This window comes from Bos mutus, chromosome 8, assembly GCF_027580195.1.
Source record: "Bos mutus isolate GX-2022 chromosome 8, NWIPB_WYAK_1.1, whole genome shotgun sequence".
In the NCBI taxonomy this organism is placed as follows: Eukaryota; Metazoa; Chordata; class Mammalia; order Artiodactyla; family Bovidae; genus Bos; species Bos mutus.
In genome coordinates this window covers 10327798-10345996 of record NC_091624.1, presented here as the reverse complement: position 1 = coordinate 10345996, position 18199 = coordinate 10327798, and the positions used below count along the sequence as shown (strand labels likewise).

General features: G+C 45.0%; 1 protein-coding gene across 3 annotated transcripts; it reads left to right on the top strand.

Moving 5' to 3' along the window:
- The first annotated feature begins 65 nt into the window (after window positions 1–65).
- Window positions 66–17779, top strand: C8H9orf43 (chromosome 8 C9orf43 homolog). Of its 3 annotated transcripts, XM_070375057.1 has the most exons (14): window positions 66–932; window positions 3999–4198; window positions 4302–4449; window positions 6610–6661; window positions 8298–8389; window positions 10399–10465; window positions 11598–11728; window positions 12409–12559; window positions 12957–13017; window positions 13302–13360; window positions 13598–13685; window positions 15758–15837; window positions 17072–17138; window positions 17353–17779. In XM_070375057.1, exons 2-14 carry the CDS (start codon window positions 4048–4050, stop codon window positions 17559–17561), a joined length of 1356 nt encoding a protein of 451 aa, XP_070231158.1. In that variant the 5' UTR covers window positions 66–932; window positions 3999–4047; the 3' UTR covers window positions 17562–17779. The 3 variants fall into 3 exon arrangements, with proteins under 3 accessions (XP_070231158.1, XP_070231157.1, XP_070231156.1); XM_070375056.1 differs by having other exon boundaries at window positions 13598–13658; window positions 17072–17523; XM_070375055.1 differs by lacking the exon at window positions 66–932 and having other exon boundaries at window positions 3596–4198; window positions 17072–17523.
- The last annotated feature ends 420 nt before the right edge of the window (window positions 17780–18199 follow it).

Sequence of the window (18199 nt, the reverse complement as noted above, 5' to 3'; positions counted from 1 at the left end):
TTCCCACGCTGCCATGGTTTTGGCCCGAGGGCCTTCCGTCCGGCCTCACAGGCACCTGGCATCCCTTCCCAGGCTCGTTTCCCTGCTTCACCCTTCCATCACATCTAGAAATTAAGTATGGCCCACTGGGGCTTCCGTTCCTTCCCCATAGTGCTTTGCGCCGCTGCCTGGCGACGGAGCGGCCGGGCGCCTAGCGTGGGAGAGGGAGGCGTGGACTGAGCCGGCGGGGCGGGGCTCCTTCGGACGAGAGGCTGGGCTCTGGCCCACAGCTTAGCTCGTCTGGAGCTGCGACTTCCCGTGGGCCTTGGCGTGCTAATAACTTGGTTTCTGCTTTGGTTTCGAGGAATCATGGCCATCTGTTGCCGCATTCTCCCACTAATCTTTTTAGTCTTCTCAACTTTGTAATAATGGTATTAAGGATAGCTGTTACCTAAAGTTTTTTAATACAAACTACTTTGCCAGCATGGTACTAAAGCTGGCAACATCGACACAGGCATGACTAGACCTCTGGGCTCAATTCGGGCTGGTTGGGTAACAAAAGGGCAACACCCAGCCGTTTGTAGGAGTAACGTAACGTTACATAAGCATTCAAAAACAAACCCTGTTACAGTTGTATTTGTTTTTTGTTTCATTGAATTGTTCATCGTGCATCTTTCCTAGTCAAAAATATTTTTCATGGTTTTGCAGTGGCTTTTTAAGTTCTATCATTTTTCTATTACATATGTAGAAATTGTCCTCAACGCTCACTGAGCAGAAATTATTTCTTTTTTTTTCCCTTGAAACTTGCTATTTCAGGTCACTTTTAGTTTTCCTGTTTGTGTTACAGAGTTGAGCACAGAGAACTATTTCTCTGTTATAAGAAAAAGAGCAGCAAAATTGGTGATAAATGGCAACTGAAACTGCTTCAGATACAGATGATAGAGTTTGGTGGGGTAAGTCTCCACTTGGATAGAATACACCTGGTTTAAAGATGTTAGGAAGTGCTCAGCTCCAGCCAGGTGCTGTGTGGTTGGAATTGGGCCTCTGTGTTGTCAGATATTTTGATCTTTAAGAGGAGCCGGAAATCTGGACATTATATGGACTATTTCCATTTTTAAGTAATGGTTCAAAGTGTAGGTGAAACAAAACAAGTCATAGTTCAGTTCAGTTGCTCAGTCATGTCCGACTCTTTGCGACCTCATGAATCGCAGCACGCCAGGCCTCCCTGTCCATCACCAACTCCCAGAGTTCACCCAGACTCACGTCCACCAAGTCAGTGATGCCATCCAGCCATCTCATCCTCTGTCGTCCCCTTCTCCTCCTGCCGCCAATCCCTCCCAGCATCAGAGTCTTTTCCAATGAGTCAACTCTTCGCATGAGGTGGCCAAAGGACTGGAGTTTCAGCTTTAGCATCATGCCTTCCAAAGAAATAAATCCCAGGGCTGATCGCCTTCAGAATGGACTGGTTGGATCTCCTTGCAGTCCAAGGGACTCTCAAGAGTCTTCTCCAACACCACAGTTCAAAAGCATCAATTCTTCCGTGCTCAGCCTTCTTCACAGTCCAACTCTCACATCCACACATGACCACAGGAAAAACCACAGCCTTGACTAGATGGACCTTTGTTGGCAAAGTAATGTCTTTACTTTTCAATATGCTATCTAGGTTAGTCATAACTTTTCTTCCAAGGAGTAAGCGTTTTTAATTTCATGGCTGCAGTCACCATCTGCAGTGATTTTGGAGTCCCCAAAAATGAAGTCTGACACTGTTTCCACTGTTTCCCCATCTATTTGCCATGAAGTGATGGGACCAGATGCTATGATCTTTGTTTTCTGAATGTTGAGCTTTAAGCCAACTTTTTCACTCTCCACTTTCACTTTCATCAAGAGGCTTTTGAGTTCCTCTTCAATTTCTTCCATAAGGGTGGTGTCATCTGCGTATCTGAGGTTATTGATATTTCTCCCGGCAATCTTGATTCCAGCTTGTGTTTCTTCCAGTCCAGCGTTTCTCATGATGTACTCTGCATATAAGTTAAATAAACAGGGTGACAATACACAGCCTTGATGAACTCCTTTTCCTATTTGGAACCAGTCTATTGTTCCATGTCCAGTTCTAAGTGTTGCTTCCTGACCTGCATACAAATTTCTCAAGAGGCAGATCAGGTGGTCTGGTATTCCCATCTCTTTCAGAATTTTCCACAGTTTATTGTGATCCTCACAGTCAAAGGCTTTAGCATAGTCAATAAAGCAGAAATAGATGTTTTTCTGGAACTCTCTTGCTTTTTCTATGATCCAGCGGATGTTGGCAATTTGATCTCTGGTTCCTCTGCCTTTTCTAAAACCAGCTTGAACATCAGGAAGTTCACGGTTCACGTATTGCTGAAGCCTGGATTGGAGAATTTTGAGCATTACTTTACTAGCGTGTGAGATGAGTGCAATTGTGCGGTAGTTTGAACATTCTTTGGCATTGCCTTTCTTTGGGATTGGAATGAAAACTGACCTTTTCCAGTCCTGTGGCCACTGGTCAGGTGCAATTCCAGGCTACTAGTTTGTTATCTTTGGTTTAAATTATAAGCTGTTTAGAACAGAGACTTATTTGGTTCATTATTGTTCTCAGTGCTCATAACAGGTCCCCTCACGTATTTGATAGTCAAATAATTGTTTTGAGTAAAAGAAAGAAGAAATGGACACTCTCCTTAAAAAAAGTTATTAAGGATCTGGTGGTAGTGATTGCCTAAAACATTTCTAGAGGGAGAAAGATAACATTTATTGAGTACCTGTTATATATCATACATAAAAGCACATTACTTCATTTAATGCTTCTGCAATCCTACTTAGGGATTTCCCTTTTCCTACTTTATAAGAGGAAACAGGCTGAGAGAGGTGAATTCACTTGCCAAAGACCATAGAGCCAGTAAATAAAAAGCTAGTGGCTTCTGATCCAACTTCTGAGTCGACTGACTTGCTGTTTCAGCAAACCCATTCATTTCTGGTGGGTATTTTAGCTGCCTGTATGAGAACTGGAGCATATTGAAAAATGGACCATATTGAAAAATGAAGCATCTCTTCTAAAGTTTTGAGCCATCTAAAGCACTTCTGTGACTTATCTGTCCTGTGATATGTTACCCACAGGGAATTGGTTCCAGAAGCCCCTGTGTATACAATTATTTGTGGATATTCAGGTCCTATGTACGTTGGTTATAATTTGATAAGGCTTTTTGGAGATTGGGGCATCCTATCCCTAATGGTTAATGAAAGGGGAAAGGAAAGGATGTTAATAATTATCTTGAACTGTTTGCCAGACCTGTTAATATCCATTAACTAATTGTAGTGACCCTGATCAGCCCTGGGATTTCTTTGGAGCGAATGATGCTAAAGCTGAAATTCCAGTACTTTGGCCACCTCATGTGAAGAGTTGACTCATTGGAAAAGACTCTGATGCTGGGAGAGATTGGGGGCAGGAAGGAGAAGGGGACGACAGAGGATGAGATGGCTGGATGGCATCACTGACTCGATGGACATGAGTCTGGGTGAACTCCAGGAGTTGGTGATGGACAGGGAGGCCTGGCGTGCTGCGATTCATGAGGTCGCAAAGAGTCGGACACGACTGAGCGACTGATCTGATCTGATCTGATCTGTGAAATAGGCTTTTCCTCATTTTGCAGCTAAGGAAACTGAAGCTCAGATTGGTTAAATCTCAGGTCACTCAGCTATTAATTAAATGGTCAATTGGGAGGCCTTCTGAAGTCAGTCTGAATCCAAATTCTTGTCACTCTATTCCATGCTGAGATTTTCATACTTTCATGGTACCCCATTCTTAACTATCCTGTAACCACTGTTTATCAATATGATTCAATAAAAACATTTTATGCTTTGAGTCCAAATTAATATCTGGACTAGCTAATGTATGTGAAAGTGAAGTCGCTCAGTCATGTCTGACTCTTTGCGACCCCATGGATTGTTGCCTACCACAATCCATGGGGTCGTAATATTCCCTAATTATATGGTGGTGGTTTCTCCAGAGGGCTAGAAAGCTGCAAGACTGGCTTTTGTCCTAAACCATATGTAGATATGGATTTGCCAGATAAAAGCCAGTGGGATGAAACTACCTGTGACCTGGCTGTCTGTCAGCATCCACAATGCTGGGCAACTATCCGCCGGATTGAGAGGGGCCACCCTCGACTTCTGGACTCCTCCTCCAAATCTTTTCTGGATGCTGAAGGTGAATTAGCCAGCCCTGTGTCCTCCCTTACAAGATCCTTGAATTGTTTCTATTTGGCTCCCTCATGCCATGTTGTATGTTTTCTTCTGGTCTGGTCTTTCAGACAAGCTCCCAGTGCTTACCATTGTAAACATCGCAGATTCCTGCTTCCCGGCCAAGAGAGTTATTTGTCGGTGTCACTTACCAGGATTTACCTTCACAAAGGCTCACTCACTATTGAGTTCAAAGTTTGACTCCAAGTTTGAAGGCAGGTAAATAATCATGGAATCTTCCTTAAACGGCTTAATACCTCAAAATTTTGGGTTAACTTTCTTTGCCTATGTACTGAACTTTGAGAAAGCCAGATTAAAAACAAAGCATTAATGAGAAATGCCCTGGAGGCCCAGGGGGTGGAACTTGGCACTTTCACTGCTGTGGCCTGGGGTTCAATCCCTGGTCAGGGAATTAAGATTCCACAAACCACGTGGGAAACCACGTGGGATAGCCAAAAAAACACCAACAAACAACCACCCACCCCAGCCCCCCACCCCAACCCACCACCAAACAAGACAAACAAATCCTTTAGCAGTTCCCTTAAAGGAGTAATGAGTAGGCAGTGTGGGAAACAAAGTATTCTTGCTTGTCTTGTAGGAGTTGGTTAAACAATAACTCTCCTTTCCCTCTTCCCTCTACTCCCTGGTGATCTCTATTCTGTTTTTCTTTTCGCCTCTATGCATTTGCCTGTTCTAGGTACCTCATGTAAGTGGACTTGTACAATATTTGTTCTTTTGTGTTTAGCTTATTTCACCTTGGATAATGTTTTCCAGCTTCATTGATGTTGTCACATGAATGAACCTCATGCCTTTTTAAGGCTGAAAAATGTTCCATTGTATGTCAGTGCCACATTTAAAAAATGATGTATTGATTTATTTGGCTGTGCTAGGTCTTCTTTGCTGGACGAGCTTTTCTCTAGTTGTGACAACTGGGGGCTGCTTTCTAGTTGCGGTATGCGAGCTTCTCTTTGCAGTGGTTTTCCTTGTTGTGGAGTACTGGCTCTAGGGCGCATGGGCTTCGTTAGCTGTGACTCCTGGGCCCTAGAGCCCAGGCTCAATGGTTGTGGTGCATGAGCTTAGTTGCTCCTTGGCATGTGGAATCTTCCCGGATCAGAGATTGAATCTGGGTCTCCTGTACTGGCAAGTGGATTCTTTACCACTGAGCCACCAGGGAAGCCCCACATTTTGTTTATTGGCTTCCCTGGTAGCTCAGATGGTAAGGAATCTACCTGCAGTGAGGGAGACCTGGGATCAATCTTGGGGTTGGGGAGATCCCCTGGAGGAGGATGTGTGTTGGGGTCCTTTAATGGACCGGGACCTGGCAGTCTGGAGGCGGCAATAACAAAGTGAGAGAGAGAAAGAGGCTGATACTCCCTGGTTTACGCAGAAAACCAATAAAGTCCTTGACACAGGACTTGCATCACTCACGAAGGCAAGGGGCGCCCTCTCGAGATGGGGTGAAGGCACAGGGCGCCTTCTCGAGAGAGTCTTAGAGGCCCGGCAGAAGAGTGAGCAAGACAGGTCTCTGTGCTCCAAGAAATCAGCCGGAGAGAGAGAGAGAGAGAGAGAAAGAAAGACCCAAGCTCTGATGGAGCAAAGGTGCTTTAATGATTTTTCTGTGTGTATATATAGGCGATAGTATAAGAAGTTTCTTTTGTCAATGATAAAGATCAGAAAACCAAGCGTATAACAACCGTTACCAAGGGAACAAGGGATTAATAATTGCCACAAGGTCAGAAGGCCATCCATATCTCAAGAAAGGGGATCGAGACTAAGCAGTTTTGTCGTAAAGAGAATGTTTACTAAAGGAGACTCAAGCCTGTCTCACACAATGACCCCGGTTCCTGGGAGGAGCATTCTGCTCCGCTTGAAAAGAAACAAAGGACTTGTGAGAAACAGCACGTAGGAATCCTCCTGTTAAACATTCCCTGACAGACGTGGCAGTCCACCCCAGTGTTGTTGCCTGGAGAATCCCCATGGACAGAGGAGCCTGGTGGGCTACAGTCCGTGGGGTCACAGGGTTGGACACAACTGAGCGACTAAGCGCAGCGCAGCATGTTTTTTAACATCTCCATCAAAATTACTGAATAACTTTTTACTGATGGTTATGTAACTGTAGTTGGAGAAAGGCGTAGGCTAGGAATTCAGTTTGATGCAACAAATAGTTATGAAGGTTTTGCAATGTGCAATGTCTAGAAGTTGTTCAAGGAAAAACAAACAAGCAAAACTTAAGAAGATGATAAGACCTGACATTCATTTGGTAGGTATTAAGTCCAAGGTTTTCTGTAGATAAGTAGGAGCTTTTCCTCATAGCACGAACTTTATCATCCCAGTAAGTCTTTTGTGACTCTGTTTCATGTTTGGAAACTCATTTTTTAGGAAGGATTTACCTGACAGAGACTTAATGAACCGTGCTGATAGATCTCCCAAAGTAAGTCACAGATTAAAAAAGGTATTTCCTCAGCATTTTCTCTTTATTACTGGGAATAAAATGTTGCCTTTATTTAACATTGAGGATGACTGTAATCCGAATAATGATGATGATAACTACCTACTACTGAGCCCTTACTATTAGCCCTTACTATTAGTCTAGTAGCCCTTACTACTAGACTCTGTGCTAATGTTTTTACATGTTATACTGTTTCTAGAAATCCCAGACCTAGTGATATTTATTTGTGGCAGTTTTCCATAGTTAAGAATTTTCTATCTCTCCTGTATACAGCATGTTCAGCTACTGTCATCTCATAATACAGGGAAATTAGAATGCTGGAATGTCAGGTCTAAAATGAGCCTCAAGATCGGCTATACTCATGATTTTAAAACTTTTTTAGCTATCACTTATGGTAAGAAATACATTTTACAATAAAATACCATGGGACAATCTTCACCCTAACTGTAAGTTACACTATACTGTGAAAGTTTCTATCCTTTTCTCTTTCATTTTAAAACAGTGTAGGCTGTGATTCACAAAATTGATTTTGTGACCTATGAATAAGTTACAACTGCAGTTTGAAAACTATTTCTGTGGTCTGTCTCATTTATCTTACAGTTGAGGAAACTGAGGCCCAGATAGGAAGTGATTTTTTCAAAAGCACAGCTAGTTAGGAAAAGAGCTATATTTTAAGAAGAAAAAACCCTCCTGCTTGTCCACAGTAGAGATTTGCTATTCTTTGCAGTCCTCCCGGATGCCATTTATTTTTTCCTATGAGATCCTTCACTTTTCAGTGTCACGTGGTGGAGAGTGTAAGAACCGAGGGAGGGTAGATGGGTTTGGATAGGTGAGTGAACAAATCACTTACCTCTTTGGCCTCTTCAGAATGAGAGTGTTAGATTAAATTAGTTTTTAAATTAATTGTTTGTCTAGGATAATACATACATATGGTTCTAAATTCAAAATGCATGTGCCCCAAATATCTCCTCTGTTCCCCCAAGTCGGTCAGTTTCTTTTCATGGGGACAACCTATTTTTAATAGTTTTTTTCCTGCATGAATCCTGCTAGGGGTACAGACTAGATGATTTATAAACTTTCCTTATAAATCTAGTGTCCTAAATAGCAAAATGTGAAAAACAAATTATGACTTTAACTTTTATGTAGATGCTTGTAATTGTAGACAGGCTATAAAAGAGAAAAACTTGCTTCTGCTTCTTTCGGTTCTCTCCCTGCTCTCAGATTGTATTGTTTTATCTACAGAGGATCTTAGTTTTTGGAGTGCAGTGGGCAGAATAAGTAGTGTTCCCTTGGGTAAGCCCCAAGGTGTCCTCCTATGAGGTGGGGTTGCGAGTTGCTAAATGCCGCCCTAATGTCACAGGGAGGCCGGGGAGACCATTCACTCATCAGTGCTCATTCTTGCAGAGTACCTTTCCTGATAGCTTGGTTTCTCGAAGGAATATTATGAAGCTATTTTTGGGATAAGAAATGTTTATTTTATTCTTTTTTTTTTTTTTTATCATCTTCTGAACCACCATACCTTTTTGGTTAGCATGATGATTCATTCCTTAGCCTGGTACTGAATACCATCAGGAGTGGTACCTTTAAGCCATACATAGGTTTTATATTTTTCTCTTAGCTATCAGTGCTGAATTTGAATGAGACAAAGCTTCCTTGTCCTCAAGATGTAGGAAATATGGATGTCATCTGGATCCCAGAGAAGCATGTGAGGTGAGTATCATGTTGAGAACTTGGGAGTCTTCAACTCTTGTGTTCTACAAATGCCTACTGTCTTCTGCCAGCCTTCTCTCTGTGAACTCCTTTTTAGCTACCTATTTGCATGAAGGAGGAGGTCAAGCAGAGCAGAAGGCCATGGCCTCTTGCATTTACTTCTTGAAGTGATGTGAAAGTTGCTCATTCATGTCCGACCCTTTGTGACCCCATGGACTGTACAGTCCATGGAACTCTCCAGGCCAGAATACTGGAGTGGGTAGCCTTTCCCTTCTCCAGGGGATCTTCCCAACCCAGGGATCGAAGCCAGGTCTCCCACATTGCAGGCAGATTCTTTACCAGCTGAACTACAAGGGAAGCCCAGGAATACTGGAGTGGGTGGCCTATCGCTTCTCCAGCGGATCTTCCTGACCCAGGAATTGAACCAGGGTCTCCTGCATTAGGGTTAGGGTTAGGGTTAGGGTTGCATTGCAAGTGGATTCTTTACCAACTGAGCTACCAGGGAAGCCCTAAATGCTGCCCTGGAATTCTTGTTAGTGCACTTTGAGATTCATGCTTTGGACTTTTCTACATCAAATTCTGCTGCTACTGCTAAGTCACTTCAGTCGTGTCCGACTCTGTGCGACCCCATAGATGGCAGCCCACCAGGCTCCCCTGTCCCTGGGATTCTCCAGGCAAGAACACTGGAGTGGGTTGCCATTTCCTTCTCCAGTGCATGAAAGTGAAAAGTGAAAGGGAAGTCGCTCAGTCGTGTCCAACCCTCAGCGACCCCATGGACTGCAGCCTACCAGGCTCCTCCATCCTTGGGATTTTCCAGGCTACTTGTCTGTAAATAGCATACAAGATAGGGCCCAATGTATTTGTGAGGTTTAGTAAGAAACAAATGCCTTCTATCAGTTTTTATTGTTAGTCATCAGCAACTAGTAAAAGTTTTCAGTGAAGCACCCAAATCTTTGGTCTCAAGCCTAAGGACTAGAGCATTGATACAAAATGAATAGCATATAGAATTTGTGTACAAAGCAGCTATGATAAATATCACTTGGTGAAGGTCCAAAGATTTGCTAATCTTTGACAATCGTTGGAAGAAACGGATTTTTCTTTCATGACTGCTGAGGCTCTCAGATTCTTTTAGAGTGACTGTTTAGACATGTTGTTCAAGTCGCTAACTCATGTCTGACTCTTTGCAACCCCATGGACTGTAGCCTCCATGGAATTTTCCAGGTAAGAATACTGGAGTGGGTTGCCATCTTCAGTTTAGAGATGATGAGACTTTATTTTCTTTTAAAAACATCCTGTGAATGCTTTTATATGTATGTGTGTGTGTGTTGTGTGTATGTGTGTGTGTGTGTGAATATATATGGTGTAAACAAAAGACCTCTAAGGGTTTCTTTCTTTTCATATAAAAGAAGCCCAGAGTTAGGTGGTCCATGGCTTGTATCTCAGCTCCATGAGGTAATCAGACACCAGAACACCTTCTGTTAATAGCTTTTTGGGCCATGGCTCCCACCTTCTGAGGTGCTTCATGGGGGTTTCAAACTCTAAGTTGATTGATAGAGTTTAAGTCATCATATCTGTATTCCAGGTAAGAAGGAGAAGGAAGATGACAGAGCAAACAATATTTGAGCACCTCTGGGCTAAGCAGTGGAATTCAGTCAAGAAACTAAATACTTTGTCCCTATCCTCATGGAGTCTTATGGTGGTGGTAGGATTCAGACATTATAAACATCCCTGCACCTAAGTATATAATTACTAATTTGGATTAATACTATAAAAGTAAATAACTGAATTGTTTGAGAGAATGGAGGGGAGCCTAATTTAGATGTGAGGGCAAGGTGAGGGGGGTTTCTTGTTTTTAGCAGCCTCTGAACTGCAGGTACCTCTGAGTTCCTAACCAGCCATCTTTGAGTACTGAATGGAGGATGGAAATCTTCATGGTCATCATTCATAAATATCCTTGATGCTTCTGCTTAAGATGTCTGGGAATAAGTTGTGGTTATTCTTATTTCAAGCCCAGCTGAGGAGAAGCATATTATTTGCAGCCAGGATGGGAATATGAACAGAAAGAAATCTCCAGGGGTAAGTTTAAAGTGGCCAAACCTTCCTGATCTTCGTCTGTAAGAGTTTATTTTTGTTTGCCCCCTTCTCGCATTCTCTCTTTAAATGAACAACATCTGCAAAATAAAACCCATCTTAAGGAAGGCGTGTAATAACCAAACCATTTTCTGTGCAGAGAAATGAAGAACTAGGTCTTTTCCCTACCTCCTCCCTGTAGGAAGGTAAAAGAACACCTTGAAGAGATGTTAGGAGCAACTGCTGGGCATTCGGAGGGAATTTTAGGTTGATTAGAAACTAGTTTTCAGTGTGATGAAAGTGAAAAGTGAAGTCACTCAGTCGTGTCCAACTCTTTGCTATTCCATGGACTGTAGCCCACCAGGCTCCTCTGTCCATGGGATTTTCCAGGAAGAATACTGGAGTGGGTTGTCATTTCCTTCTCCAAGGGATCTTCCCAACCCAGGGATCAAACCCAGGTCTCCTGCATTGCAGGCAGATGCTTTAACCTCTGCACCACCAGGGAAGCCCTGGTGTGATGGGAATAGAATTTCAACAGACTAGAAGTTACAGTGGGCCTGTGCTGCTTTTTTTTTGGTGGTTGGTTGGTTTAGTCACTAAATCGTGTCTGACTCTTTGTGACCTCATGGACTGTTAGCTTGCTGGGCTCCTCTGCCCATGGAATTTCCCAGGCAAGAATACTAGAGTGGGTTGCCATTTCCTTCTCCAGGGACCTGTGCTTCTAATGCTACTTCTACCAATTATTGGGTAAATGTAGCCTTGGATAAGTCACAAAGCTGGAAGTTTGCTACATCCAGGAGAAGAGTATCTTGGCCCATTTTGTTCGTTGCTGAATTCCTAGCCCTAGCCCTCTGCCTGGCACATAGTTGGCCAATAAATATTTGTTCGGAGCCTTTTGGAGGAAATAATGAAACAAGTCCATCAATCCCTGTGTGATCTGATTTCAACAATATGGTTGAAGAGCCAGATTGGTAAAGATGTGGCAGGTTGTCGTGTAGAGGGGGCGAGGACGCTGGAGTAGGTCTGGAAACAAGGAGTTTCCCACGCCAGCGTTGTGTTGGGAGGCTGGAGCGGTGGTGGGACAATGTGGCATCGAAGAGAGTGCTACAGGGAGTTCTTTCTATTGTTCCTCTTCCAGAAACACAAGTTGGAACTTCCAGGGATAATGATACCGCCTCCCACCCCAGCATACTTGCATGAGCAACTAAGTTCAGAATCCTTACCTCTATGGAACCAGTTTGACGTGTTGCCTCAGGATCTGCTGAAGGAGTGAGTGTCCTGTAAGCTGTGGGAGAACCAGAGCATCCTCTTTTCTCTAGAAGCTAAGAAACGTCTAAGCAGTGTGCTCTTTCTGGGGAGGGAGGGAAGAAAACCATCCCCCTACTTGGTCCCTGAACTTGTGGACTTAGGCATAGGCAATGATGACGATAATCACCACCATTTAAGTACTTACCACCTGCCAGGCCCTGTGCTTAATAATTAGCACACTACCTATATTCTGTCATTTAAACCTTCACTGGGGGGTAGACACACTGTTCTTTTTATAGGTGAGTTGTGGGTTAAGCGGAAGACGGAATGGATCTGTGGTTTGGAGCAAGACCACCTTTGAATTTTATATTGAAATTCATTGCCTTCGTGAATTTCCGCAATTTATTTAGCCTTATTAATCTTCATTTTCCTCATTTGCAAAGTGAAGATCATAAACCTGCCCTTGGGGTGTGGTAAGGATTCAGTGGTGTAAAGCACATGAGCCCGACATATAGTAAACTTAATCCACTCAGCCATTATGGCCATAGTTGCATCTGGAAGCCGCTACTGAATGAGCATCTGTTGGTACATGCCTTTTAAGGCCCAGGGTGGACATGTCTGCAAATATAGGGCCCTTTTCTTCTCTTTCTCCGCAGCCAAGAAAAGCTATTGCTGACTGTCTCTGTGTCTGTCCCCTTCAGCCTCTTGCTGGATAAAGGGAAAACCATACTTTATCCAGAGATGCAGACACAGTTGGCCATGATGAAAAAGAAATCTCCCTTGGAAAAGAGCCGACCTGACAGTGCCATTTCTGCTAAGATGTATCTATCTGTACACCGCCTCACCCTACAAGTAAGAGCTAGGGACCCTCAGAGGAAGATGTCTGGGTGCAAGTCCAAACTCACCTGCCCTCAAGTCTGGAGGACTTAGCTTTCTAATTTCTTTCTCTTCTATTCTTCCACTCTGGATCCAGGTGCCACAGAAGGACTGGGCTGTGTGTGGGTGAAAGTGGATGTACAGGGAGAGGTTGGAGGAGAGCAGCGTTCTCTATTTCTTCTGCACTTGGCTTCCCACACCTTTCCCCTCTCCCGAGCTCCTGGTATAATATTGCACACACTGGGCTTCTCAAAAAAGTGCTCATTGACTCCATGGATAAAGGCATTTGGGGATACATTTTGGGAAAGAGAAAGACCTACAGTAGAGCTTTTTTTCTTTTCTCTTCTTCTTCCTTTTTTTTTTTTTGCTCTAGAAACCAGCATTGCGATATCCTGAACATTTGAAGAAACACTATTCTAACCTGAAAACAGATGGTAGGTTTTCTGATGCTACTAGGTCTCCAGGTACCATCCCCCCTCTGCCCACATTTCTTACATTTGATCTTGGTCCCAACTCAGTGACGTTTGCAGCCACAGTCATACAGGGTCACTTGTAGACCTTAGGAGACTGCAGTTTCAAAAAGCACCCCCTCCCAGCTTGGTCCTGACCAGCGGGGAGAGAGCCTCACTACCGGGAGCCTCACTACACAGCAGGCGGCCCAGGGGGAGGGTGGGAGCTGTCCCGGAGAAGAGGGCTGAGCTGGCTATCTGGTCACCAGGTCATAGGAAGCAGCAGCAGCAGCAACAGAGGAAGGTGAAGACAGCCACTAGGAAACAGGTAGAGTGACAGCGAAGGGACGCTCGGGACGCCTGGACGCTTCCACTTGGGGTTGGAGCGAGTGGGTGCAGCCTGGAACAGGAAGGGGTTATACAAGGGATGGGATTCTCCCTGTTTGCTGGTTGTAGATACAAAGTTCCTGTGTGGTTATACTAACAGCCTTCTTTTCAACCCTTTTGGAAGAGATTTCTTCACTTTCAAAAGTCCTAATTCACCTCCTCCTCATGTGGGTTTCAGGAGGCTAAAAGGAGATGCAAGAGTGAACCAGGGAGCCACAACACCTCGCACAAACATTCAGGTGCCGTGGTTTGTGACCCACACTGTGGTAAGGAGAATGTATGGGTTTGGGAGCGACAGAATCCCAGGACCTAGCTGAGGACAGGAGAAGCTGAACACGTTTGGCATTTGAGGATCCATGTCTGTCAGGCACTTGAATGCTCCTTGGAGTTCGGTTTGGCTGGTCTACCATGTACCAGCCTTCCTTCAAATATTTGCTCAGCAAGTGAGCTGGGCCAGACGTCTGCTTCACATGGGGATTTGAGAGACGGCCATGAGCATGAGTCAGAATCACTTACTCCTCAGGTCCTACTTTAGAAAAGGAAGCAGTTTGAGGATGAAGAGTTAGCCCGGGTTATTGAAGAGAAGAGCCTCAAGGGCCCACTGGCCCGTGAGACAGGGAAGAGCCGGGGCCCCTCATGAAAGCCCCAGGAGAGTTCTAAGGAAGCAGAGTCAGCCACTTCTCAGCCACATGTTGAAGTCTCAGGAGTCTTTCATGGTTCAGCCCTGTCCAGGAGGCAGGGGGCTAGTTCTTGACCGGTAGTCCCTTTCCTCTAGTGTTCATGCCACAGATAAGAGACTCCCTCTTTTGGAGTTCTTATCATGGTCTGAGCTGAAGGATATACTTACCCCGGTCCCTCTGACGTTTCTCAGTTTGAGTGCAGAATGAGAAGCAAGGAGAAAGAATCCCCCTAAACTGCGGCAGATTCTTCTGCCCTAAATAGACTGGACATCACTGTCTGTGATGTGGAACTAACTGTTTAATCGTCAGAATTCACCCTCCAACCCTGGAGCACTGGGAAAGCGAGGGTGAGGTGTTTTCTGAGAAGGATGCTTTTCTTGGTTTATCTCCCAACTCATCCTGCTCTCTGATACTAAAAGTATCTTCTAACCTGGAGATCGAAGAAGCCTCCTGACCTTCACACGGGAGGTAGACAGCACTGGGGCTGGGCCCAGCGCGGAGGCGCTTGTTCAAGGTTAGTTCGATATCCAGGGCGATGACAGCTCCCCTGAGTTTCATTCTGGTGCCTTGTTCCTCTTCCTGGTGCCTCCAGTAGGAGCAGCTTTGCTTGGGTGACTAGGGCTCCCTTTTGAATTATATGGTTAGAGCAGTGGCTTGTCCTCTCTGAGTTGAGAAAGGCCTCGTGGAAGAGGTGATTTTTGCACTGGATCCTGGATATTTGTGAGAGTTTCCCGGATACAGAAGAGAATTCCTGGACCAGGGATGGGTTGGGTGAACGTGTCTTGGAGGAGCGTAGCTGCAGGGAGCACTGAGCAGTCTGCTGTGGCTGTGGGGTTGGGTATTTAAGGGAGAGAGGTGGATCAGGCTGACAACATGGCCTGCTGAGATGTTTGATCTTTATCCTCAGTGGTGGGCAGTGGTGATCTGCTTTGACAGCACCCTGAGATCAACTGAGGAGCTTTCAAAACCCTAACACCCGTGTTGCACCCTAGACCTATTAAAATCGGAGTGTACGGTGTTGGGTCCAGGCCTGGGTGGTTTTCAGAATGCCCCAGAGTGTAACTAAGGTGTGAATCAGTGCTAACAGGGAGCCAGCACAACTGTGGAGCAAGGGACTTCCTTGTTTGCCTGTCCCTTTTAGCCTCATACCGCTGGTGGTAGCTTGGAAGAATTGCACATTTAAAGGAAGAGAAACAGAAGGGAAAGAACTAGTGGATTTCGTGACTAGTTGGGGGAAAGATCTGACACAAAAGAGTCATAGATCTAGAAATTGGGGGGTGGGAGGATGTTCATTTTCATAAGTCAATAGAGGTAACTTAGGGATGGCACAAGAAAGTAAGAACAGGATTCATAAACTGAACAGATAGACCTAGGAGTTCTTTTGCTATACTGACATACAGGTGCTTGCCCCTTAGGTTTTTCTGAGGAATCCTGGATCTTTTAACACACAGTTTACCTTACTCACTAATTCTATGATAGATGTGGTCACAGTCCCAGGCGAACAGAATCACGAATAGAACTTAAGAGGGCCTCATTCCCTTTGACCTGCCTCTAAGGTCCTGGCTGGGGAGTCACCTGTAGACTAGGGGTCAACTAGAAGCCCAGCAATGGGATGTGGAATACCAATAAGAGACTTGAATTGATCTTGTGGTCGCTAGGTCGCAAAACTCTACGAGGTCAGGAAAGCAACAAAAAGCAGCAGCAGCAGATGAAGACAGAAGGCCCCACCTTGAAACAGGTGAGAGTGTATGAGGGACATCCTGCTAGGGCCCTATTTCAGTTGGCTGTGGTGTGCATGCTGACACTTCGGTCGTGTCCGACTCCATGACGCTGTGGATTGTAGCCTGCCAGGCTCCTCTGTCCATGGGGATTCTCCAGGCAACAGTACTGGAGTGGGTTCCCATGCCTTGCTCCAGGGGATCTTCCCGACCCAGACAGGGATTGAATCCACGTCTCTTAGGCCTCCTGCAGTGGCAGGAATGTTCTTTGCCACTAGGGCCACCCGGGAAGCCCTTAGTTGTCTATTATTGTATAACAAACCACCCAAAGTGGGACCACAGTGGTTTGTTATTTCTCATGATTCTGTGGGTTGATTGGATAATTTTCTGGTCTTGCCTAAGGTCACTCATGCAGCTGCATTCAGCTGGAGGCTGGGCTGGGGCTCTTGGCCAAATTGTCTTTAGTTCTCTTTTATGAGGCCTCTCCACATGTATAGTCTGGGTTTCTTGACAGCCAAGAAGTAATCTCAGGAAGGCACTTTCCTAGGGATGGGCCTGGAACTGGAACCATGTCACTTCTGCCACATTTTATTTGTTAAAAAAAAAAATCCAAGTCCAGTTCAGATTCGAGAGGAGAGGAAATTGACTCTGTCTCATGATGATCACTTTTCACTTTCAAGCATTGGAGAAGGAAATGGCAACCCACTCCAGTGTTCTTGCCTGAAGAATCCCCGGGACGGCGGAGCCTGGTGGGCTGCCGTCTATGGGGTCGCACAGAGTAGGACACGACTGAAGCAACTTAGCAGCAGCAGCATAATGGTAAGAACAGCATGTGCTTATAGGAATGGGAAGAATTGCTGGCAGCTGCCCAGGTTTGATACCTGGGTTGGAAAGATCCCTTGGAGGATCCCACTCTAGTATTCCTGCCTGGAGAATCCTATGGACAGAGAAGCCTGGCGGGCTACAGTCCATGGGATTGCAAACAGTGGGACATGACGGAGTGACTAATACACACACACGCCTTTGGAGGCAGTTTACCCTTAGTTAACTGCTGGGACTGGGGAAAACTGCATTCTGGCTTCACGTGGTCAGCCTGCAAGGCAGAAGAACCCGTGATACAGCTTCTCTCTTCAGTGTCAGATGGTGGCATTTTGTCCTGTCTTAGACGTTAATTTCTCCAAGGAAAGCATCATTTAGAAAAACCCTTTGTTTCCTAAATCCTGACTCAAGTTTCTTTACACTTTTGAATTTCAGGATTCCACAGAGAGACCACAGACAAACGTTGCTAAGAAATCCCTGGACTCCTCCCGCAGTAAGAAGAGTAAGAGCCTAGGGTGGAGGAACCTTAGAAAGTGTCTTGAGGACAGGGGGAGCAGAACCCTGTTGATCAGGATGGTTCACGTCCCTGGAGGGCACAACCCTCATACATCAGAAGAGTCCTCCAGACTCCCCAGCCCTTCCTTTTCTGTCTTCCATTTTTCATGGTTAACTGGGAGAAGGCTACAGGTGCAGTTGATGGCTGGGTCTTTTTTTAGGTCCCAAATTATCCCAAATAGAATACACTAAGAAGGACATCAAGACTCAGATGGAGATTTTGCTGGAAGACCAAATGAGGTCCCCAAAGAGTGCTTCTAGCATTACCTGGAACCCGGAGCTCAAACTGCTGAGGATTCTTCAGGCCACAGATGAAGAGGACGAGGAGACCCACCCCTCTGGGGCACAGAGTGAAGTGTCCGAGGTGTAGGCAGAAGGATGCTCGGGCTCCCAAGCACAGCGGCCTTGGACATGAGAGCAGGAAGGAGCGGGGACTTCGACTCCCTGGAGCCCTTGCCAGGGTCTGACCTTAGGGATTCTGTTTTCTTCATTTGCTTCTACTTGCTTCTGAAATAAATGAGAGAGAGAAAAAGCCCTTTCTAACTTGGATTGTTTCTCTCCCTTTAGGGCCCAGGGTAATTTTAATGATTAAACACAGCCGCTGCTTATCAATAGACACGTTTCTCTGTTTCTGGGTCACTTTTATCTCCTCGCTGAAACGCTGAAAGGTTTCTAGTTATAGGAAGATGAATTTGGGCTGTGGAAACCCCTAACGTGTTGCTTTTCCTTTTATTCTCTGGAAATGGTTTGTCTTGAGGATAACATCTGCATCTGTCAAATAACATTCATTGTTATGTGTCGTATTTCTATTCATGTGGTAGGGGACTTGGACTGACATAAAAGAGTCCAAGGATCCAGTTCCCGAGTTACTGAGTCTGCAGGAAAATTTCAGTAATGCTTGTAAAGACTCAAAATTTCAGAGTCTCGGGGTCCCCTGTGCTTGGTTTTTGCAAGGATTTTGTACAATATTTTCATCCTTAAACTTTTTTAATACAGAAAAATTTCCAA

Bases quoted from the DNA above. Each gene is read 5' to 3' on its own strand.
- C8H9orf43 (XM_070375055.1), top strand. From the start codon at position 4,048: ATGGATTTGCCAGATAAAAGCCAGTGGGATGAAACTACCTGTGACCTG. The intron at 8,390-10,398 runs GTGAGTATCATG...TCTTATTTCAAG, and splicing joins ATCCCAGAGAAGCATGTGAG to CCCAGCTGAGGAGAAGCATA. The intron at 12,560-12,956 runs GTAAGAGCTAGG...TTTTTGCTCTAG, and splicing joins TACACCGCCTCACCCTACAA to AAACCAGCATTGCGATATCC.